At 39.3% G+C, this 24,205-nt stretch overlaps 1 protein-coding gene across 1 annotated transcript in view; it reads left to right on the top strand.

Annotated features, from left to right (window-relative positions):
- The first annotated feature begins 286 nt into the window (after nt 1–286).
- Nucleotides 287–24,205, top strand: part of WDR70 (WD repeat domain 70) — a 316,291-nt gene continuing 292,372 nt past the window's right edge. Inside the window, exons 1-5 of the mRNA XM_080803311.1 lie at nt 287–397; nt 493–558; nt 4,136–4,219; nt 12,913–13,033; nt 18,807–19,005. Coding sequence (XP_080659437.1) covers nt 373–397; nt 493–558; nt 4,136–4,219; nt 12,913–13,033; nt 18,807–19,005 — 495 coding nt within the window. The 5' untranslated portion in view covers nt 287–372. The remainder of the gene's footprint in view (nt 398–492; nt 559–4,135; nt 4,220–12,912; nt 13,034–18,806; nt 19,006–24,205) is intronic.

Here is a 24,205-nt window from a genome sequence, read left to right as displayed (position 1 = left end):
AATCATATATAATCACTGAACAAAATGTAGGAAAAAAAAGAAGGGAGGGAGGAAGGAAGGAAAGGAAGAAGGGATGAAGGGCGGAAGGGAGGAACGGAGGGAGGGAGGGGGGTAGAGAAAAAGAAAGGGTGCTACACAAACTAGGTAATGTTTCCAGCCAGTGGGTTAAGTAAATGATCTCGGCGGCGTTTATGCCCCGCCAACCCGGTAGGGCGGCGCAGCTCCGGGGACCGCCATCCCCTAGCGGAAGGCGACGCTCTTGGCCTTGGCCGCGGCGTCTTTCCAAGGCGATACTTCCGGTTAGTTTTGCCTCGAGTCTTCCGCAGCTGTTTGTGCTGTGGCTTTAGCTAGTTCTGCGGCGGGCGGCTGGCCATGGAGCGCCCGGGGCCCAGCGAAGGTGGGTTCCGTGGGGGCGATCCCAGGCAGGGCGGGGAGGGCTAGGGGGCGCCGGGGTCGCCGCACTAACGAGGTCTTCTCCTCCTCTTGCCCCAGTGACAGGCTCAGACGCGTCGGGACCGGATCCGCAGCTAGCGGTCACCATGGGCTTCACGGGGTTCGGTGAGTGACTGTCTTAACGCTTAGCCTCGTCTCCTTTTGCAGGGTTTTTAAGAACGGCGGGTTGAGAGAGGAGACCCAGCTGTCATCTCTGTTCCGCAGCCTCCGCTGCACCAAGCCCTAGTTACTTTTGCTCTAGTGTATGCCTTGCAATTTCTCGGTAGTCTCTTTCCCATCCGCTAATTCTTGCTTGACTGTTGGGACCAGCTCAGGTGACACGTATGGGAAGGCTTGTGGGAAAGATAGCTTTGTGACCTATGCTGTGGACGTATTGGTTCGTGGAGGGAGTTGTCTTTTTGTGTCCTGAGGCTGAGAGCTAACCATTGACTGTGGTCTTCAGTGAGATGGCCTTTCTGGCAACAAGTGGTGCATTGAGTGATAATTATAAGAGTTATTAAATCCTTTTTGATTAAAGCCTTTCTTCCCCGGAATTGTCACTTCAGTCTCTCTGTAGAGTCTTGCTATGAGATAAAGAAGAACATTTCAAACAGAGATGTAGTCATCTGTTGAAAACATGACTGCTTGTAAGAAGCAAATGTAAATCGTCTTCCCATTTCTCTTGGGTCCTGGATGGAACAAATATCAGGCTGATGTGTCCAGGTCTCTTGTTGGTGTTCATATACCCATTTATTATGGTAATGTCTTCTGCCACATTTTTTTTAAAAAGATTATTTATTTTTTTATTTGACAGAGAGAGAAATCACAAGTAGGCAGAGAGGCAGGCAGATAGGAAGGGAGAAGCAGGCTCCCTGCTGAGCAGAGAGCCCGATGTGGGGCTCGATCACAGGACCCTGGGATCATGACCTGAGCCGAAGGCAGAGGCTTAACCCACTGAGCCACCCAGGTGCCCCTTCTGCTACATTTTTATCCGTAGCTGGTCGTGTTTACAAAAATACTATATAGGTATGTATTACTATAGTATTTACTTTTGTCGGTCTTTTAAAATGATTTTATTTATTTACTTGCCAGAGAGAGAGAGCGAACGAACACACAAGCAGGGGGAGTGGCAGGCAGAGGAAGGAGCAGGCTCCCTGCGGAATAAGGAACCCGATTCTGGGCTCTGTCCTGGGACCATGGGATTACCACCTGAGGTGAAGGCAGACGCTTAACTGGCTGAGCCACCCAGGTGTCCCTATACTATTTAATTTTGTTTCAGTTCTTTAAAATAGTTTTCTCCCTAATTTCAAAAGTAACACATATTAATAGCAGAAAATCTGAAAAGCAAATAAGGAAGAAGTAAAATCCTTAATAATTGCATGATCTAGTAATCAAGACTTAGAAGTTATTTTTCTATTCTTTCCTGTTGTATATTTATCAAGAATGTTAAGATCATATGTATGTACAATTTTATGTTATTCTTAATTATGTATTTTAATTCTTAATACTTTGAGGATTTTCCGTATTATAATGTGCTCTTCCAAAACATTTTTGATGGCTGGATAGTACATTTAATAGAAGTGTCAACGTTTTGGCCTACATAGTTTCTAATTCTAACTTTTATTAGTAATACTAAAAAGAGTATCTTTATGAATAACCCTTTATTTCTTTTTGTAAAAAAGAATTTCCATAGGATAAATTTCTAAAGAAGGGACTATAATAAAAATATAGATGTTAAAAAGTAACCAAAAACATTGGATATATATCTTTTATTTTTAATTTTTTTAAATTTATTTTTTAAGTAGGCTTCCCACCTAGTGTGGAGCCCAACCTGGGGCTTGAACTCATGACACTGATATCAAGAGTCCTATGATTAACTGACTGAGCCACCCAGGTGCTCCTGGGTATATATCTTTTAAAATTAATTGATACGGGGCGCCTGGGTGGCTCAGTGGGTTAAAGCCTCTGCTTTCGGCTCAGGTCATGATCCCAGGGTCCTGGGATCGAGCCCCGCATCGGGCTCTCTGCTCGGCAGGGAGCCTGCTTCCTCCTCTCTCTGCCTGCCTCCCTGCCTACTTGTGATCTCTGTCTGTCAAATAAATAAATAAACATCTTAAAAATAAATAAATTAATTGATACATTTTGTCATAATGCCCTTCAGAAAAGTTGTTCCATTTTATACCAAAGTCAGTATTATGTAAGAATGACATTTTTACCATATTCTTACTAACATGAAGTAGACATTATTATTTAAAAAAAAAAAAAGCAATGAAAACAAATGTAATATTGCTTCCAAGCTCATTCACGTTATTGTCAGAATTTGGTTTCTTGTAGTTTTAGGGCTGAGGCCTCTGTTTCCTTATTCGCTGTCAGGTAGGAATCTCTTCGCTTCTTCTTTTTTTTTTTAAATTAATTTATTTATTTTAATAAACATATAATGTATTTTTATCCCCAGGGGTACAGGTCTGTGAATCGCCAGGTTTACACATTTCACAGCACTCATCATAGCACATACTCTCCCCAATGTCCATTTCCCCACCACCTTCTCCCGTCCCCCCTCCCCCCAGCAACCCTCAGTCTGTTTTTTGAGATTGAGTCTTTTATGGTTTGTCTCCCTCCCAATCCCATCTTTTCATTTTTTCTTTTCCTACTTCCCCCCAACCCCCCCACATTGCATCTCCACTTCCTCATATCAAAGAGATCATATGATAGTTGTCTTTCTCCGATTGACTTATTTCGCTAAGCATAATACCCTCTAGTTCCATCCACGCCATCGCAAATGGCAAGATTTCATTTCTTTTGATGGCTGCATAGTATTCCATTGTGTATATATACCACATCTTCTTTATCCATTCATGTGTTGATGGACATCTAGGTTCTTTCCATAGTTTGGCTATTGTGGACATCGCTGCTATAAACATTCGGGTGCACGTGCCCCTTCGGAGCACCACGTTTGTATCTTTAGGATATATACCCAGTAGTGCAATTGCTGGGTCATAGGGTAGCTCTATTTTCCGTTTTTTGAGGAACCTCCACACTGTTTTCCAGAGTGGCTGCACCAGCTTGCATTCCCACCAGCAGTGTAGGAGGGTCCCCCTCTCTCCGCATCCTCGCCAGCATCTGTCATTTCTTGACTTGTTAATTTTAGCCATTCTGACTGGTGTGACATCTCTTCGCTTCTTAAGGTGCTTGCATTACTGTCTGTCGTCATCTGAAAACTCCAGCTAGTATTTCCAGTACGTTTCACACTTCACATCTCTCTGACTTTAGCTGTATTTGTTCTGCATCTTTGCTTGTAAGGTCATCTGTGATTAGATTGGGCCAACTAGGGTAATCTGTTTTGAAGTCCATAACATTAATTAGATCTGCAAAGTCTCTTTTGCCCTGTAATGTAACATATTCCTGGGTTCCAGAAATTAGGGTCTGAACATTCTCCATTTTGCCTATGACCAGTGTTGTAGATTTAAGGGGTAGATTCCAGGTGTATTAAAGGAGGATGGGAAAGTCGGCCGATTAATGATGAGACTGTCATTAAAATTTCCCTAGGAAGTAAACTCTTTCTTCCTAGGTATTTGTCTTGTAGCCATGCTATAAATTAAACAGATTAAATGGTTGTCGATCATTTAATAAGTGTTTATGGAGTACCTAAAGTTTGGCCAGCTTAATGCAAAAAGATCACAGTTTGCTACTTATTTCTGTTTAGGAAAAAAAGCTCGCACATTTGATTTGGAAGCAATGTTTGAACAAACGCGAAGAACAGCTGTGGAAAGAAGTCGGAAAACACTGGGTAAGAAGTTTAGTTATGGCTCTTTTATTGGTTTAAATACTGTATACGCCGTACAGAAGTACATTGACAGTTATTATTAGACTGAAAAAAAATTCAGAGCTGTTGAAAGACCAAATGTGCTGGTTCCTTTGGAAGCAGAGGTTATTATTATTATTATTATTATTTTAGCATGGTAAAAGTTGCATCTAAGTAGTTTAAGAAAGTCTGAATGCTAAAATCTTTTTGAAGTGTCTGCTATGAACAAACAGGGATTCTAAATTAATTTATAAGAATCAGAATAGCAGTTTCTTTATTCCTCTCCTTCCACCTTTATCTGAATTTTCATTTCATTTTTTTCTTTTCCTGCTTACAGCGGAACCAGTATTTGGAAGGCTGGGCGAGAGGTGGCTCTGAGAGCTGTGTACACCACTGACTGTTGACTCAGACAGTATAGAAAATTGAGACATACAGTGAATGTGGCTGCTCCCGTTGAACCCTGCACTAATGAGTTGTATCAGACATGTAATGAAGGCCTTAATTTCCAGACTGTGTGGTGTGATAGCAGGTGGTTGGCAATTCTGGGTACCACCTTAGGGTCTTCCAACTAGACTGACTCCTCTACTGCTTTCTTTGTTTTTTGTTCTTTGGTTTTTTAAAAGATTTTATTTAATTTTTAATTTTTTCAAAAGATTTTATTTATTTATTTGAGAGAGAGAATGAGAGAGAGAGTATGAGAGGAGGGAGGGTCAGAGGGAGAAGCAGACTCCCTGCCAAGCAGGGAGTCCAATGCGGGTCTCCAGGATCATGATGTGAGCCAAAGGCAGTCGCCTAATCAACTGAGCCACCCAAATAGGAGATATACATAAGAGAAGGCGCACAAGTGGGGGGAGTGGCAGGCAGAGGGAGAAGGAGATGCGGGCTCCCCACTGAGCAGAGAGCCCAGTGTGGGACTCAATCTTGGGATCATGACCTGAGTGGAAGGCAGATGCTTAACCGACTGAGCCACGCTGGTGCCCCTCTACTGCTTTCTTTGGATATGACTCAGATCATTCTTACACTGAAAGGATGGATGTATCTTGATAGTGCAAAGGGGGCTAGAAATCAGAGACAGGACTTCTGGAAAAATTTAAGTGAATATTCTGGCAATTGTCCTTTTTGGTTTTAAAATGATAAACTATATAGCAGTGATATCTAATATTTGGAGAATGAGCTTGTTGTGAAATTTTTTGGTCTTTGGAAGAATAAGGTTTTTTTGTGGCGAGAAGCCCACCTACTATTTTTTAAAAAGAACTATCATTAATAACACATTTCAAACACATACAGAAGTGTAGTAATGAACTCCTCTATCACACAGATTTAAGAACTCTATCACAAAGATTTTTTAAAAAGAACTATCATTAATAACACATTTCAAACACTTACAGAAGTGTAGTAATGAACTCCTCTATCACACAGATTTAAGAACTATAATAATGCACAGCTGGTGTTATTTCCATTTTCTTTCCCTGTCAGATTATTTTGATACAAATCTGAGACACATTATTTCACCCATAAATACTTTAGTATGTGCCTTTAAGAGACACTGATCCTTTAAAAAACTTAACTGAAATACCTCTACCACACTTAAAAATATTAAATAATATCATCAGACAAAATGCAAAGACATGCTACTACTTGAGGCATATTTGTAAATTTTTTAACCACTTAATTTTTAAATTACGCTTTTTAGTTAATGCTTATGCTATTAGAGCATAGCTCTCTTGTATTTACCTCTTGCAGCTTGTGATAACAAAACACTTGGAACAGAGATTGTCTGTTCACCTAAGTAAGTTTTATAGTTCCCTGTACCATGCCTTGCAAGATAAGTTCTCGTTATATACTTGAGAAGATTGAATTTAGAACTCTAATACTGCCTTTTAAAAAATAAATTCTGCTTCTTTGGAGAATGTTTTAAAATGGCCTCACCCATTGTATAGAGCTTGGAATTTGGAGTTGGAGGACCTGGGTTTGAGGGTCAGCTGCACATCCTACTAGATTAAGAGTCTCTTATGGTTTGTCTCCCTCCTGACCCCATCTTGTGGCATAGTACCTTTTAAACAGTAAAGTACTTTGAAAACAATTACTTTTAACTCCTACATTTTTTCTTAGTAAAACGTGTGTGCATTTAGCACCTAAGGGGAATTACAATGAACAGTTACTAGATTTTTAAAATTTGAAGAATCATCGGAAGACCAAGTTCTCCTGTGACATTTGTGGATGAATTAAATATATTGAACTTTTTTTTTTTTTTAAGATTTTTAAAATTTATTTTGAGAGAGCGAGCAAGAGAGAACATGAGAGGGTAGAAGGTCAGAGGGAGGAGCAGGCTCCCTGTGGAGCTGGGAGCCTGATGTGGGACTTGATCCCGTGACTCCAGGATCTCGACCTGAGCCAAAGGCAGTCACTCACCCGACTGAGCCACCCAGGCGCCCATGTTGAACTTTTTTGATTTAGTATTATATTCTTGGACTTGGACCACTGTTTTTACCCCTGATCTAAACACATGAATCCAAAGTTTCACTTGTTTTTCTTGAAAGTTCAAAAATTGAGATAAGGGCATTCTTTATCTCGTGATTGTATTGGAGTCTTTGTGAGGGCATTGACATTAGGCTTGAGGAAAATAAGAACTGTGGATCATCCCTCCCCCTCCTGCCCCATGGTCTCTTTTAATAGCAAGTTTGTCTGTGTATGTGAATATGAACTGTTTTGGTTGGTAAATGCTCTTGTAGAAAGGATAAATTACTATAAAACCTCAATAAAGTATGCATTATGTTAAATGTCAGGAAATAATGGTATAAGTGGTTTTTTTAAAGTGTTTTCATTTTCATTTTTTTTTTTTAAAGATTTTATTATTTATTTGAGAGAGAAAGAGAGAGCACAAGCGAGCATGAGTGGGGTGAGGGGCAGAGGGAGAAACAGGCTCTCCGCTGAGCAGGGAGCCTGAAATAGGACTTGATTCTGGGACTCCGGCATCATGACCTGAGCTGAAGGCAGATGGTTAACTGAGCCACCCAGGGGCCTCTAAAGTGTTTTATTTTTCTGAAAGCTCTAGTAAGTATGTCTGGGACATATGAAAGACATAGGTCCTTTTTAAGGCTATAATACTATGAGGAGATAAATGGAGAAGAAAAATTTATTCAAATGCTTATTTTGGGTGTGCGTGTATTTTATTTATTAAAAATGATTAGAGAGAAAGGGCACACGAGTGAGTGCGTGCAAGGGGGAGGGGCAGAGGGTGTGGGAGAAGTAGAATCCTGCTGAGTAGGGACCCTGGCGGGGTGTGTGTGTGTCGGGGGGGTCCTCTGTCCCCCTCCTTCCCCCAGGGCTCAATCCCAGGACCCTGAGATCCTGACCTGAGCCAAAGACAGAGGCTTAACTGACTGAGCCACCCAGGTGTCCCTAGGTATGCCTGTGCTTTAGATGGATTTATGAACCTTATCTGTGGTAGGATAGGAAACAACATCTTTGAAAAAATGGTTAAAATAGGATATGAATATGACTTTAAGTGATCCTGAAAAGACAACCTGTCCTGGAGATTTTAGAAATTAGAAAAGCTTAAAGAGTTGTGTGTGTATGTGTACCTGAAATGGTCTTCCTATCTGGTTAAATCCTACCTTATCCTTTAAGGCCTCACACATATTTTACTTTTTCTAGGGATTTTTTGAAAAACTGTCTGGACATAATAATTGTTCCCTGCCTTTATATCCATAACACTTTAAAGAATACTATAAATTTTTTCCTAATATTTTTCACGTATTGAGGATAAGAACCTTGTTTTCACTTTTATACTGTAAGTATAAGCCTAGTAGAGCTTAGTACATAATAATTACATCCCTAAATATTTAATGGGGAAATGTAATTAATGTAGTTAAAATATTCTTATTTTTTAATTTCCTAGTATTTTGGCATTAAATATTTGTAATTTAGATTTACATGAAATTGGTAGGCTAGTGAGTTGTTTTTTAAGTTAGAGTAACAAAAACGTTTAGCAAGATTTAAGTACCATGAGTAAAAAGAGTATCATGATGAGAAAACATTTATTCTAGTTTATATTTATAGTAATTTATTTCCTTTACATTTTATTTTAAGTCTCATTTCTTTAAGTTAAGTGATTGCTATGATGATTGGCTCTGAGATTTTTATGTGCCAAATTATTTTCCTTTGCCTCTGCAATTTGTGTGAATGAGCCCAGACGAGAGATGGTACTTTTGGATAGTTTGCCATTACCTAGACAAAAATTGCATACACGTGGAGAAGCTTTTCAGAAACGGCTATCCAAAAATTGGTCTGTTTGAAAGTAGAAAAATAAAATGAGGTGTTTGGAAGAATAAAATTAGGTGTTGGATAGTAGGTTAATTCACTTTGGTTAAGGGAAGGTACAGAGCATTTTTACAGTGCTGACAGTATACTTGGTTCCACATTTGATGAAAATGCATGAAATGATACCCTTTGTCAGGAGTTACAGACTATTGAATTCTGCTTGGTTTTGGTTTTTGTCCTCAGTCAACAATGAGGAGGAATTTTTTTTTCCCCTCTAAAATGTCTTAATCCTGCTTTTTATCTTTATCACTTGCATTAATGAAGCAGCAGGTGATGGCAGGAAACTCTGATTAGAAAATTCTGGCTAGTGTTTAAAAAAAAATCAAAATTTTGGGACGCCTGGGTGGCTCAGTTGGTTAAGCATCTGCTTTCAGCTTAGGTCATGATCTCAGGGTCCTGGGATCGAGTCCCAGATCAAGGCTCCTTGCTCAGCAGGGAGACCACTTCTCCCTCTGCCTGCCTCTCCCCGCTGCTTGTGCTCTCTCTCTGTCTTTCTCTGACAAATAAATAAAATCTTAAAAAAAATAAAATAAAAATTTTTAATTGAAAAATCAGATGCTTGGGGATGCCTGGGTGGCTCAGTCAGTTAAGCCTCTGCCTTCTGCTTAGCTCGTGATCCCAGGATCCTGGGATCAAGTCCAGCAGTGGGATCCTTGCTTAGCAGGGAGCTTGCTTCACCCCTGCCTGCTTCTCGCTCTGCCTGCAGCTCCCTCTGCTTGTGCTTGCTTTCTCTCTCTGACAAATAAATAAAATCTTTAAAAAAAATTAGATGTTTTACTAGGGGCAAGTAGTTAGGAGTATTTATCCTCCGGTGAGAAACACTAGTTGGACAGGTAGGTGGCTCAGTTTCCAGATAGTTTGGCTGCAAGCATGCAGTAAAGGGCTGGGCTTTGGAGAGAAAGGCAGGCAAACTATTAGATAAGGGAGGTGGTGCTCACTGGGTAATTTTAGTCTCTAAGAAAGTCTGGTCACATATTAGAAAGATCAAGTTCTAGAGTGTCAGTTCAGTGCTCTGGGATTTCATAGCTTTGTTACTTAACTTTTCTATGGCATAGATTTCTCAAACGAGTGAGAATAATAGTACCTACATCAACTGTATTGTATAACTGAAATTTGGTAAGAGAGTAGAACTTAAATGTTTTCACTTCAAAAAAAAAAAAAGGTGAGTATGTGGGGTGATGGATATGTTCATGACTCCGTGGTGAGAATCTTCTCATAATGTATATTAAATCAGCACATTGTGCACTTCAAATATTTTAGAATTTTGTCAATTAAACCTCAAGCTAAAAAAAATAGTATCTGCTTCAGAAGTTGTGATGATTAAAGGAGTTGATTTATAGACAGTGTTTAAAAAAAATACCTGATAGGGACACCTGGGTGGCTTAGTCGGTTGAGCCACTGCCTTCGGCTCAGGTCGTGATCTCAGGGTCCTGGGATTGAGTCCCGCATCGGGCTCCTTGCTGGGCAGGGAGCCCGCTTCTCTCTCTGCCTCTGCCTGCTTGTACGAGCGCGCTCTCTCTCTCTCTCTCTCTCTCTCTGACAAATAAATAAATAAATAAATAAATAAATAAAATCTTAAAAAAAAATACCTGATACATAATAAACGCCATGTATTAGCTGCTGTAATATTTGTTAAACTAAGGTTGTTATTATAAGGTGGTTACTTGCAAAGAAGTCATAGAAGACCTAATTAAAAATGACTCAAATAAGAAAAATTTAGTGTTACACATGAAAACAACTCCAGAATGGGGCTCTTCCATCTTCTGAGTCCTGGCATGAGGAACATTAAGTTTTTTCCCCCCTTTTTCTGCTTTGCCAGTTTTAAGGTATTGGCTTGTTTTAAACTGACTGCCCTCATCACCCAAAATTATAAGTGAAATTTTGTTACAAGCAGATGACCACCTCCGCAGGCTGAAAGGACACTGTTCTGTATATCTTTTTTTAGAAGTAAGAAAACCTTTCTCAAATGTTCCTCCAGCTGACTTCTCATATCTTATAGGCTGGTGTTAGTGTGGAACATTAGTTCCAAAATACAGCCACTGGCAAGAGCAATATAGTTGACTTGGAATCAAGCTTTACCCCTCTGGGCAGGGAGGGACCCACATCTGCTGAAGCACCTGCTTCCTCTTAACCTGGAGAAAGTTGTGGTTTTTCTTAGCAAGGAGAAAAGGAAGAAATGGCTGCTGTATAGGAGGCTAATAATGTACGCCTAGATATTGTTTACTGATTAAGGTCAGAAATGCCCCAAGACCAGAGCCTAGGATCAAGTGTCCAAGTGTGGTTTCATCCCCCGTCCCCCCAGCCTCTCCCCTCTCACCCCTCATACCCTGGAGGGTATGGAGGGATTGACTGGAGAAGCAGGATGATGGTATGAGCCCTGCAGGCCTACTCTTCTCTTTAGACATTATCTTCTTTATTTTTTATTTTTTTTCAACCTCAGCATCAGAGTGCAGAATTACCTAACCCACCCACCTTAGCCCAGTGGTGAGCACAAAAAATATCAACATGAGCTAGAGCTATAATGTTTGCCTTTCCTCATCCTGTAGTTTTATCTTTCCTGTTTGAAATAAAAGGCTATCTAGTTACTTGTCCATGTATGTTTGTTATCTTCTTATTTCTTATCCTTCATATCCTATCAACAAAAGACCCTAAAGAGTACAACATTCCAATTAATAAGTGCCTTGTGATACTGTTTAACTTTAGGTATATTGTTTTTTCATTATTAAGAGAAAAATGTTAAAGATTATCTCAGGCCATTGAGGATAGTGGCAGTTGAGAACAGTTTATGTAATTCAGTTCCTTCCTGTATGCCCTCCAATTGTAGAGGGACGTTATCAGAGGAAAAAGATAAAATTTCTTTGGATAATTTTTTTTGTCTTTCCAAGGTAAATAACTCTAGAAATCTGAAATTTTCTCAAGATTTTTGTGGGAAGTCCCTTACCACAGATCCAGTGGGGAACATCAGAAATGAATAAAATTCTGAATTTATAGTTTAAAATATATTAAAAATAAAAAGTGAAGTTACCTAAAGTCTTACCTTTGGACACTTAATTTTTTACTTGTCACCTTCCACATCTTTTCATTTTAATTTACTTAATTCATTAATTAATTTAAATATTTTATTTATTTACTTATTTGAGAGAGAGAGCAAGAGAGAGCACAATTGGGAGCGGGAAGAGGGAGAAGCAGACTCCCTCTTGAGCAGGGAGCCTGACTCAGGGCTTGATCCCAGGGTGCTGGGATCACGACCTGAGTCAAAGACAGATGCTTAACTGACTGAGCCACCCAGGCGCCCCTCTTTATTTTTTAAAAATTTTTATTTATTTTTTAAGATTTTTTAAAAAAGATTTTATTTATTTATTTGACAGAGAGAGATCACAAGCAGGCAGAGAGGCAGTCAGAGAGAGAGGGAGAAAGCAGGCTCCCCGCTGAGCAGAGAGCCCAATGCGGCGCTCGATCCCAGGACCCTGGGATCATGACCCAAGCCAAAGGCAGAGGCTGGAACCCACTGAGCCACCCAGGCGCCCTTTTAAGATTTTATTTTTTTAATATTATTTATTTATTTATTTATTTGACAGAGAGAGAGAGAGATCACAAGTAGGCAGAGAGGCAGGCAGAGAAAGAGGAGGAAGCAGGCTCCCTGCTGAGCAGAGAGCCCGATGCGGGGCTCGATCCCAGGACCCTGGGATCATGACCTGAGCCGAAGGCAGAGGCATTAACCCACTGAGCCACCCTGGTGCCCCAAGATTTTATTTTTAAGTAATCTGTCTACCCCCCCCCATGCAGGGCTCAAACCCACAACCCTGAAGTCAAGTGTCATGTGCTTTAGTGACTGAGCCAGTCAGGTGCCCCGTTAGATAGTGCTGTGTCATTTATATACTATTCACATGTTAATTTTGCTTAGCATATCTGTTATTATTTTCCCAGATTTGTATATTTTCCATCACTATTTTTATTGGTTGTATTAAATTAATTAATTTTTTAAAGATTTTATATATTTGTCAGAGAGATACAGAGCTCAAGGAGGGGGAATGGCAAGGAGAGGGAGAAGCAGGCTCACTCCTGAGCAGGGAGCCTGACTGGGGACTCGATCCTAAGCCTCTGAGATCATGCCCCCGAGCTAAAGGTAGACGCTCAACCGACTGAGCCACCCACATGTCCCTATTGGCAGGATTTTATGTTGATATACAGTAGTTCAGTTATTGTCCCAATTTGGGTACTTAGGTTGGTAAATTTTTGCTGTTACTGGCACTACTCTAAATTACATCACTTTGACTATATTAATTTTTAGCCTTTATTGATCCTGACAAATTTTGAAGTCGTAACTATTGAAATTTTTTTAAAAATCTTTACAGAAGCAAGAGAAAAAGAGGAAGAAATGAACAGAGAGAAAGAATTAAGAAGGCAAAATGAAGATATTGAACCAACATCTTCGGGGTCACACGTAGTCAGAGATGGCTCTAAATCGTCTTCCAGGTGCTTGACTTTCTCAAAAAGATTCCATTAAACTATCATTCCCATTTAGGTATTTAATCTTAGATAATTGAAACTGGGAGTTTTTGCAAAGAAAAAAGAGGATAAAGACTGATTTTGTTCTGAGAAACTGATTTTTTTATTTTTAAAGGTTTTTAGTTCTAATTAGAGGTCAGCAAGTAAACACTATCAGATTTTAGTTTTCTCAGAGATTATGAAGCAAATGGCAGCTTCTCTTGTTGGTCACCACAATTATTATGCATTGGCACAATGGGAAGCAGTCTTCATTGGTCCTGAGAAAGGAGGTGGTGACCTTTTCCTTGGGGGGAGAAAGCCCATAATTAAAAAGAATTCTCTTGAAATTTTGTAAACCAATACACATTTTTAAATAAATAAGAAAGTACATGTTAGTTAAGGACTTTTGCTTAAAAGATTTTATTTATTTGTCAGAGAGAGAAAGAGAGAGTGTCTCCCCCCCCCCCCCGCCCCCAGCACTGAGAAGGGGAGGGGCAGAAAGAGAAGCAGGCTCCCCACTGAGCAAGGAGCCTGTTTTGGGATTCCATCTTAGGACCCTGGGATCATGACCTGAGGCTTAACCGACTGAGCCACCCAGGTATCCCTAGTTAAGGGTCCTAGTTAAAGGCCCCTTTGCCAGTGGCTTTCGTATCTCAGGAAAAAAAATAACAATAAAAAAATACAGGCAGGAGAAAACTGTTAATTCACTTTTTTCTTCATTGAGGCATCATGAAGTTTTGTAATTTTTGCATTGTTTTAATTGCCTTAAGGCTATACATTTTTTTTGTGGTTTTTATTTTATTTTATTTTATTTTTTAAAATATTTATTTATTTGACAGAGAGAGACACAATGAGAGAGGGAACACAGGCAAGGGGAATGGGAAAGGGAGAAGCAGGCTTCCTGCTGAGCAGAGAGCCCGATGTGGGGCTCAATCCCAGGACCCTGGGATCATGACCTGAGCCGAAGGCAGAGACTTAACTGACTGAGCACCCTGGGCTTTTCACTTTCTTAAATTTTTTTTTAAAGTAAACTCTCTGCCGCATGTGGAGCTTGAACTCATACCCCCAAGAACAGGAGTCACATTCTACCAACTGAGCCAGCCAGCACCACTGTCTTTTCACTTTCTTTCTTTTTTTTTTTTTTTTAAAGATTTTATTTATTTATTTGACAGACAGAGATCATAAGTAGGCAGAGAGGCAGGCAGAGAAAGAGGAAGGGAAGCAGGCTCGCTGCTTCACAGAGAGCCCGATGCGGGGCTCGATCCCAGGACCCTGGGATCATGACCTGAGCCGAAGGCAGAGGCTTTAACCCACTGAGCCACCCAGGTGCCCCTGTCTTTTCACTTTCTTTATAATGTCCTTTGGTGTATTAAAGTTTTTAATTTTGATGAAGTCCAACTTACATATTTTTTCTTTTTGTTGCTTATCCTTTTGGTACCACCCTGAGAATCCATTGCCAAAGTATAGATTGTGAAGATTTCCCCTTGTTTTAAGAGTTTTATGGTATTATCTATTTTTTAATTTTTGTAAAAGATTTTATTTATTTATTTGACTGACAGAGATCACAAGTAGGCACTGAGGCAGGCAGAGAGAGAGGAGGAAGCAGGCTCCTTGTCGAGCAGAGAGCCTGATGTGGAGCTCAATCCCAGGACCCCGAGATCATGACCCAAGCCGAAGGCAAAGGCTTAACCTGCTGAGCCACCCAGGCGCCCCTATTTTTTAAAATTTTTAAAGATTTTATTTATTTGATGGGGTGGCGGGGAGCACAAGCAGGTAGAGGGAGAAGCAGACCCCCTGCTGAGCAGAGAGCCCAGTGTGGTGCTTGATCCCAGCACTTTCGGGTCGTGACCTGAGCTGATGGCAGATGCTTTATTTGATTGAGCCACCCAGGCACCTGAAGAGATTTATGGTTTTAGCTTTTATGGTTTGGTCATTGATTCATTTTGAGTTAATTTTGTGTATGGTATAAGGTAGGGGTCCAAATTTTTTTTTTTGGGTGTGGCTTTGGCTTATCTTGGTGATTCCAGGGTGTAATGTGAGGTATGATTCCAGAGTAGTTTTCTATTTTATATTATGGATGTTCAGCAGTCATTACATGGTGGTCATCTTCTTCACTATCTTTAAATGCATATTTGTTGTTATTTACAAATTATTTCTTACGATAATTTGAATTTGGTTCTGGAATTCCTCTTCTCTCTTGGTGTGTTTCATTCAGTCCTATATATATGTATTTTTTTAAAAGATTTTATTTATTTATTTGACAGAGAGAGAGAGATCACAAGTAGGCAGAGAGGCAGGCAGAGAGAGAGGAGGAAGCAGGCTCCCCACGAAGCAGAGAGCCCGATGTGGGGCTTGATCCCAGGGCTCTGGGATCATGACCTGAGCTGAAGGCAGAGGCTTTAACCCACTGAGCCATCCAGGCGCCCCAGTCCTATATATTTTAAACAAATTTCAGGTTAGTATTTTTCCTTTGTGATATATTAAGAGTCTGTTTCATAGAGCATGCAAATAATTTTTTTTTGAGATTTTATTTTCTTAAGTAATTTCTGCACCCAGTGGGGGCTTGAACCTGCAACCCTGAGGTTGAGAGTTGCGTGCTACACCAACTGAGGCAGCAAGGCGCCCCCACAAAACATACAAATAATTTTAAAAAATATCTATAGTGTTGTTAAAATTTGGTTTAGAGGAAGTCATCTAAAACTACTACTTTTCTTGGATTTAAAGAAATAGTGTAGGGATGGAAGTACATTTAAACATCAAATGCTGGAAAGAAATATGTCATTTATTCTACGAAATATAGCTACAGGATAGGAGAGACGTATTCATATACTCCAAATCTGTAAAGTAGGAATTGTTTAGACATTTGCATTTCCTCTAAAGAAATTAGCACCAGGGGCGCCTGCATAGCTCAGTTGGTTGGGTGTCTGCCTTCGGCTCAGGTCATGATCCTAGGGTCCTGGGATCAAGCACCAACTTAGGCTCCCAGCTCAGTGGGGAGCCTGCTTCTCCCTCTCCCTTTGCCTGCTGCTCCACTTGCTTGTGCTCTCTTTCTCTGTTGAATGAATAAAATTAAAAAAAAAGAGAAATTAATACCAGAAACAATGAATTTTGTTCCTGAATTTAGTTCCTATATTAAATTGTACAATTACATATTTATGCTTAGCTAACCTCTCTTTCAGAAAGTCAGCTGAGGGGCTCCTGGGCAGCTCAGTCATTTTAGCATCTGCCTTTGGCTCAGTTTGTGATCCCAGGGTCCTGAGATCAAGCCCCACGTCAGGCTCCCTGCTTAGTGGAGAGTCTGTTTGTCCCTCTCCCACGGATGCTCCCCCTGCTTGTGCTTTCTCTCTCTCTCTCAAGTAAATAAACAAAATCTTAAAAAAATAAAAAGTCAGCTGAGAGAAATACTAGGTTTTGAGTCCTCTGTTTTTTCTTCAGATACATATTGTTTCTCAGACTCTGGTTCATATTTTGATAGCACATTTAATTAAGGCGTATTTTAAACATGGAATGTTTTCTGTTTTTTGTCATGGACATTTTTGGGCATAATTTCATGGACTTTGTTTTTCAGAAATTGAAACTATGTTAAAATTGTTTATTTTCTTGGCTTGTGTATATTAGAAGCAAAAAGACAGAAATGGAACTAGAAGCTGCATAGAAGCAGATACATTCCATCCAGTTTCGTGTCAGTGTTAGGACTGTCTAATCCATCATGAAATCAGTTTGGACGGTGGGTATTATGGAAGGGCACTGGTTATTACATGGAGCACCGGGTGTGGTGCATAAACAATGAATTTTGGAAACTGAAAAAGAATAAAATAAAATAAAATAGAAGAAAAGAAAAAAAAGAAATCAACTTGGATTCGTTGAGTTCTCAGTTCAGTGCTTCAGAACGAGTTAAGTCATTTAAAGCATAGGTGCTAAGGATTAACATTTTAGTTTAGAACTCTCTGTGCTCCGAATAATTTTGCATTAAGAAAGTGTGATTTCTAGGGGCGCCTGGGTGGCTAAGTGGGGTTAAAGCCTCTGCCTTCGGCTCAGGTCATGATCTCAGGGTCCTGGGATCAAGCCCCGCATTAGGCTTTCTGCTCAGCAGGGAGCCTGCTTCCCTTCCTCTCTCTCTGCCTGCCTCTCTGCCTACTTGTGATCTCTGTCTGTCAAATAAATAAATAAAATCTTTTAAAAAAAAGTGGGGGAGGGGGGAGGGGGGAAGAAAGTGTGATTTCTAAACTAGTATAGTTGGGAATTTGTGACTTAATGACAAGGGAGAAAATTTTGGAGTGTGACTACTCTAATAAAAATCTATTCAGTCATTCAGCTGTTATTTGTTGAACATCTGTTGTGGGTTAGGCACTACTTTAGACATTGGGGCTACAGTAATTAGCAAGTCAGATGAGATCTCTGAGCTCATATTGTTGTGGGGTATCTGAGGAGATGGATAACAGATTATAAACAACTAAGTAACCAATTATATAAGATAATTTAGTGAGGTGTATGATAAAAATAACCCAAGTAAGGTAATGAAGGCAATGGGGACTGATAGGGCTGTGTTTGAGAAAGCAGAAAGTGAGCACATAAGGCCTCTTTGAGGAGACCTGAATGAAGAGAAAGAGGCCATTTAAACAATCAGTTCCAGCAGAGGGGACTGCAAGTTCAAAGACACTCATGCTGGACCAAGCTTAACCTGTTTAGTTTGAAAGAAAGCCTATGGGGCTGGAGCACAGTGAGTTAAACCATTGCAAAAACAAAGAGAAATTCTCTTTGTGGAGGTTTGCTTCCTCCAAACAAAGGTAGTAACCTTTGTATATGGATAACATGTGTGTATGTATTCCCTTCTGTAGTGAACTTAGATGAGTATCCGTGGATATTGGGTGCCTGTTATATGTCAGACATCATTTAGGTGCTAGAGACAGCAGTGAACACAACAGAGAGAAATTTCTGCTTTCATGGAGCTTACATATGAGAAATATTTAGTAGATGGCAATAACACTTTGAATTTTATAAAATATTTGATATGTTAATTGTTGTAATTAGGAACATAATTCTCAACCCTTTGGGGTTGTGTAGGAGGATGGTGGATGGTGGTGACTTTCAGAATGCCTAGAGGAGTGTGATAGAGACTTTAGAGGAAGTGTGTAACGGTTTACAGATATGCTGGCTAGAAAAACAGTTGAGAATCAGTATAATACTCTCTACAGTAAGACAGTTTTAGAATCCAAGGATGCTACATAGAACATTTTTAGCAACTCAGCAAACTTGAATTAAAACTGAGAAATAATTTGTATTTCGGAAAATATATTGAAACATTTTGGGAGTAATATTAACTTTCTGACATGGCTGACTTTATGTGCTCCTGTGGTAAACAGTGATTGGAATCAGATATAGTGAGCAGAAGCATTGGTTATCATGTGGTTTTCTTTCTAATGGATGTAGTATTTTGTAGTTTTTCTTCTACATTCCAATTGTTCTGCTGACTCTCTATGAGTGAGGAGGTCCTTATGGGCCTCTAACATATAATTGCTGTAACTTTTTGTTTAGGTTAAGATAAGTAGATAAGAGAAACTTTTACTTTCTTAAGATAAAATAATATCTGAGTTACACATTTAATGCTTTAATTACAAATTTAACAAATTACACATTAATTAATTAAAACAAAAACCCAGCTGTTAAAAGGAGAAGCAGATTTCCTGGGAAATCTGTACCATCTCTAGAGTGTGTTCTTTGTTGCAGCAGAGGCAGAGAGTTTCTGTTTCTCTATTTTCAGGGATACAAGCAGCAGTGAGAGTGAAGAGAGTTCTGGTTCTTCTGATGATGAGTTAATTGGCCCTCCTTTGCCCCTTAAAATGACGAAAGAGCCAAGTAATCATATCGAGGAAGATATCCTTGGTCCTTTACCCCCACCTCTTTATGAAGAAGTAGAAGAAGAAGAAGATGATGATGATGGTGATTCAGAGGAGGAGGAGGTAAGTGTATCAGTAGTAATGGAACAGTTCACTGGAGTAGTGTAGGGATCAGTTCCCTGCTAACTTATTCACGAGTGAGAGCAAATAAAGAACAGTTTTGAGCTTACTACTGATAGCCCTTGTTGAAAGAACTCTAAAAGATGTACTTCAGAGATTATGCTGAGTGAAATAAGTCAAGCAGAGAGAGTCAATTATCATATGGTTTCACTTATTTGTGGAGCAGAACAAATAACATGGAGGACATGGGGAGATGGAGAGGAGAAGGGAGTTGAGGGAAATTGGAAGGGGAGGTGAACCATGAGAGACTATGGACTCTGAAAAACAATCTGAGGGTTTTGAAGGGGCGGGGGGTGGGAGGTTGGAGGAACCAGGTGGTGGGTATTAGGGAGGGCACGGATTGCATGGAGCACTGGGTGTGGTGCAAAAACAAAGAATTCTGTTACGCTGAAAAAGAAAAAAAAAAACTAAAAGGATGTACTCCAGGAACAAGGAAATATAACTCAAATAATAAATGGGCAGTAGGAAGCAATGTCTTAAAAAAAGGAGTTGACAGACATTTTGTTAAATCTACATAAGCATTGAGCATTACTATAAGCATTACTACAAGCATTACTATAAATAATAGTAATTAATAAATTTAGGGTGATTTTTTAAAAAAGATTTTATCTATTTGAGAGAGGGAACAAGCTCGTGCACATGAATGGGGAGAGGGGCAGAGGAAGAAGCAGACTCCTGGCTGAGCAGGGAGCCCCATGTGGGGTTTCATCCCAGGACCCATGAAATCATGACCCGTGCCTAAAGCAGCTGCTTAACTGAATGAGCCACCCAGTTGCCTTGATTTAGGGTGATTTAAAAACAAAGTGGATCGAAAATTGCTGTGATCAATAATGTGAAATATAGGAGAGTGGAATCAGTTCATTCAGTTGGAAGTCTTTCTATTATTTGGAAGGAGGCTAGAGCTATTAATTAACTTCAAATTAGTTTAAGTATGAAAGCTATAATTTTAAGAGTAATTTCCCAAAGAATAAAAATAAATTGTATAACCTCAAAATAGTAAAAGAAAACCATTGGCATACTTTGTGTATTTCACACTAGGAGTAGATCATTTCTTAATACCACTCTCCTCTGTGATAAATTATTTTCCATAATAATTGAGATGAAACAAATAATGATCAGAAAAGAAACAGCTTTTGCAAATCTGTCCGTGACTTTACAAATTGGGCATTCTTTGCATATTCTTATTCAGTACCAGTATACCAAATTTATCACTCTGTTAATTCATAGGTAAAGAAAGCTTTTTAAAGATTTTTAAATTTATTTTAGAGAGAGACAGAGAGAGAGGAGAGCATGTGAACAGGGGAGGAACAGAGGGAGGGAGAAAGAATCTTAAGCTGATGTCATGCCGAGGGTGGAGCCCAACGGAAGGCTCGATCTCACCACCCTGATACCATGACCTGAGCAGAAACCAAGAGTGGGACTCTGAACCAACTGAGCCACCTGGGGGTCCCAGATCAAAGAAAGCTTTCATTTTATTTATTTATTTAAAAAGTTATTTTATTTTATTTTTTTCAGTGTTCCAAAATTCATTGTTTACGCACCACACCCAGTGCTCCATGTAATACGTGCCCTCCTTAATACCCACCACCAGGCTCACCCAACCCCCCACTCTCCTCCCCTCCCAAATCCTCAGTTTGTTTCTCAGAGTCTGCAGTCTCTCATGGAGAAGTGAGATGGGGGAAATCAGTGGGGGAGACAAATCAAAGAAAGCTTTTAATTTCAATTTTGAAAAATTTTTTTCAGTTGAAATGTGAGATGTGTGTGTGTTTGTATACATATATATACACATATATGTATGTGTGTGTACACGTGTATGTGAAATTAAAAAAAGAGGCACATAAGGATAAATTTGCTAGTTTCATTAAAAAATCTTGTTTCAAGATGTTATTAAACAAACAAACAAACAAAAAAGAAAGAAAAAAAGTCTTGTTTCATGGGGCGCCTGAGTGGCTCAGTCAGTTAATCGTCTGCCTTCAGCTCAAGTCATGATCCCAGTGTTCTGGGGTCGAGCCCTGCATGGGCTCGCTGCTCAGTGAGGAGTCTGCTTCCCCTTTTGCCTCTCTCCCTGGCTTGTGCTCTCTCTCGATCACTCTCCCTCTCAAGTTAATAAATAAAATCTTAAAAAAAAAATCTTGTTTCATAATAGATTCCTGAAACTGCAGTGTTGATTGACCATTTCTTTTTTTTAATTTTAAAATTTTATTTATTTTTAATTATTATTAACATATAATATATTATTTTTTTCAGGGGTACAGGTCAGTGATTCATCAGTCTTACACAATACACAGCACTCAGCACAACACATACCCTCCCCAATGTCCATCACTCAGACACGCCATTCCTCTATTTTTTTTAAATTTTGATATCCATTCTAGTGGCTTTTAAAAAATACCTCTTTTCGGGGCACCTGGGTGGCTCAATATGTTGGGCCTCTGCCTTTGGCTTAGGTCATGATCTCAGGGTCCTAGGATCGAGCTCCGCATCAGACTCTCTGTTCTGCAGGGAGCCTGCTTCCCCTTCTCTCTCTGCCCTCTCTGCCTACTTGTGATCTCTCTCTCTCTCTCTCTGTCAAATAAATAAGTAAAATCTTTAAAAAAAATAAAAAATACCTCTTCACTAAAATATATATATATATTTTCTTACGTAAAAATAAAAAAATGGCAGATTATGGTAAATATTGTCATCAAATGATCTGCTTTAGAATGTTGTTGGTGAAAATAATTCAGGTGTTCAAACGTTGCCCTTTTGAATTCTTCTGCCAACCTAGTCTCCCATCTTTTGTTTTTTTCTCAAAGAATAACAGAATGGGAAGTACTCAAGTATTATTTCTTTAATATATCAGTTTATTTTGGATCTGCTGTTTAAATGCAGAAACATGTAGTACAACAAAGATTAGAGATACGAAACTACCCTTGAAGTAAGTTTGAATGATTCTGAATCACTCAAAACATTATCTGTAAACATACATATCAGAGTATGTCTGTGCATGCATGCGGTGAGGTGCAGACTGTAACTGGGAGTTCTGTAAATTAACTTCAGGTAGAATACAATGTTTATTGAAAGAATAAAAATATGCCACTTTAAAGCTAACATATATATTATCAAAATTCAGCACTAATCATAGTAAAAATCAATAAAAAACAAATTTCTAATCTGACATTTTTAGAATTGCCAGCAAATGGTGATAATGAAAAACAGACTCATCTTTGGATGATTTTATTACTGTTTTAAGGTTCTTTTTTTTTTAAAGATTTTATTTATTTATTTGACAGAGAAAGATCACAAGTAGGCAGAAAGGCAGGCAGAGAAGGGGGAGAAGCAGGCTCCCCACTGAGCAGAGAGCCCAATGCAGGGCTCGATCCCAGGACGCTGGGATCATTACTTGAGTGGAAGGCAGAGGCTTTAAGGCACTAAGCCACCCAGGCGCCCCATTTTTTTTTTTTTTTAAAGATTTTTATTTATTTGAGAGAGAGAAAGCGCACAAATAGGATGAAGGGCAGAGGGAGAACCTTTTCTCCCTCCCTTCTACTAAGAAGGGAGCCTGATCAGGGCTCCATCTGGGGACTCAGACCATAACCTGAGCCGAAGGCAGGCACTTAACCAACTGAGCCACCCAGGTGCCCCTGTTTTAAGGTTCTTTACAGAAAATGCACCCCCTTACTGTGTGCACCACTTAATACTGCAATACTCTTAATCTGCCACTGAAGAAGACTCAATCATTCTACTAAAAGACAGGAAAGGAGAAAAAAGACGTGGAGGAAAATATTGGTAAACAGTGATAGAAAAACAAGGCGGTAGGCACGAATACAGACATATCAGCATTCACAGTAGATGTTAAGTGGACTCAACTTGCCACTTAGAATTCTCAGAGTAGATTTAAATATTCAGATACATTCTGTTTATGGGTGATACACCTAAAATTTAATGACCAGAAAGTTTGAAAGGAAGAGGAATAAAAAATAACAGGAAAATACTAACCAAAAGATAACTGATTAATCTTATAAAATTGACTTAAGACAAAATAATCTTTAAGTCATTATTAGTCTCATTAGCCAAATGAGTGTCATTACTTAATGCTAAAGGGAACAATTTATCTTCCAGGAAAATTTGGCATTTCTTAATCTCTGAATCTAATACAATATATTTAAAGCAAAAATTGACAGAAATATTTATTAAACAAAAAAAAATTGACAGAAATGAGGAATAGGCTAATCTACAATCATAATGGAGTTTCCGAAATCCATAAGACAAACAGTAGGAGTATTGTAGTGAACAATATGAATGTATATGTTTTCTCTACTGAACGTATATAGAACCCTTATTTGCTATTTTCTTTTCAAACACATATGGATAAATTTAGGTTGATCATGAAATGTGAGAATATTGTGAGTGAATTTTTGTGTGCCCTCAAAATTCATGTGTTGAAGCCCTAACCCCTAGTGTGGCTGCATTTGGACATGAGACTCTTTGGAAGTAATAAAGGTTAAATTAGGTTGTAGGGGTGGACCCTGATCTTAAAGATTTAGTGTCCTTATAGGAAGAGAGACACCAAAGAGCCAGGTCTGCATATAACAAAGCAAGAAGGTGGACATCTACAAGCCAGGAAGCAAACTCAGCAGAAACCAAGTTACCTTGATCTTGGACTTCTGGCCTTCAGAACTGTGAGAAAATAAATTTCTGATGATCAGCTGTCTAGTTTGTGGTATTTTGTTGTGGTAGCCTGAGCTGATTAATACAGGTCTGCAAGGCTGACAAGAGGTTGGGAAAGAGAGAATGGAAAAAAAGAGGTGTGTTGTGAGCAGGCAGAAAATTGCTAAACTGAAGGCTCTGATGTACGCAAGTGCATGTCATGGTGGTGACATGTCATGTGATTAGTGCATGGCTGAGTCTTCCTATTAGGGGTAAGTGGACAGATGAGGCAGATGAGATCAACTCTAGAGATCAGTACACAGAAGAGCAGCTTTCTGGAGGGCATGGAGTGTGAATGAGCCTTATAGAGGGTTACATTTTGTTGAGCTTTGTGGGGGTAGGCCATGTCCTGTCTATGAAGAGTAAATGGCAGGAACAAAGGCACAATTTACAAGGTTAGATTTCATATGATCCAGAAATCAACTTGCCTAGAATAGAAAGTTGATAAAGAAGA

Source organism: Martes martes (assembly GCF_963455335.1).
Source record: "Martes martes genome assembly, chromosome: 5".
Lineage (NCBI taxonomy): Eukaryota > Metazoa > Chordata > Mammalia > Carnivora > Mustelidae > Martes > Martes martes.
This window is presented reverse-complemented; position numbering and strand designations above follow the sequence as displayed.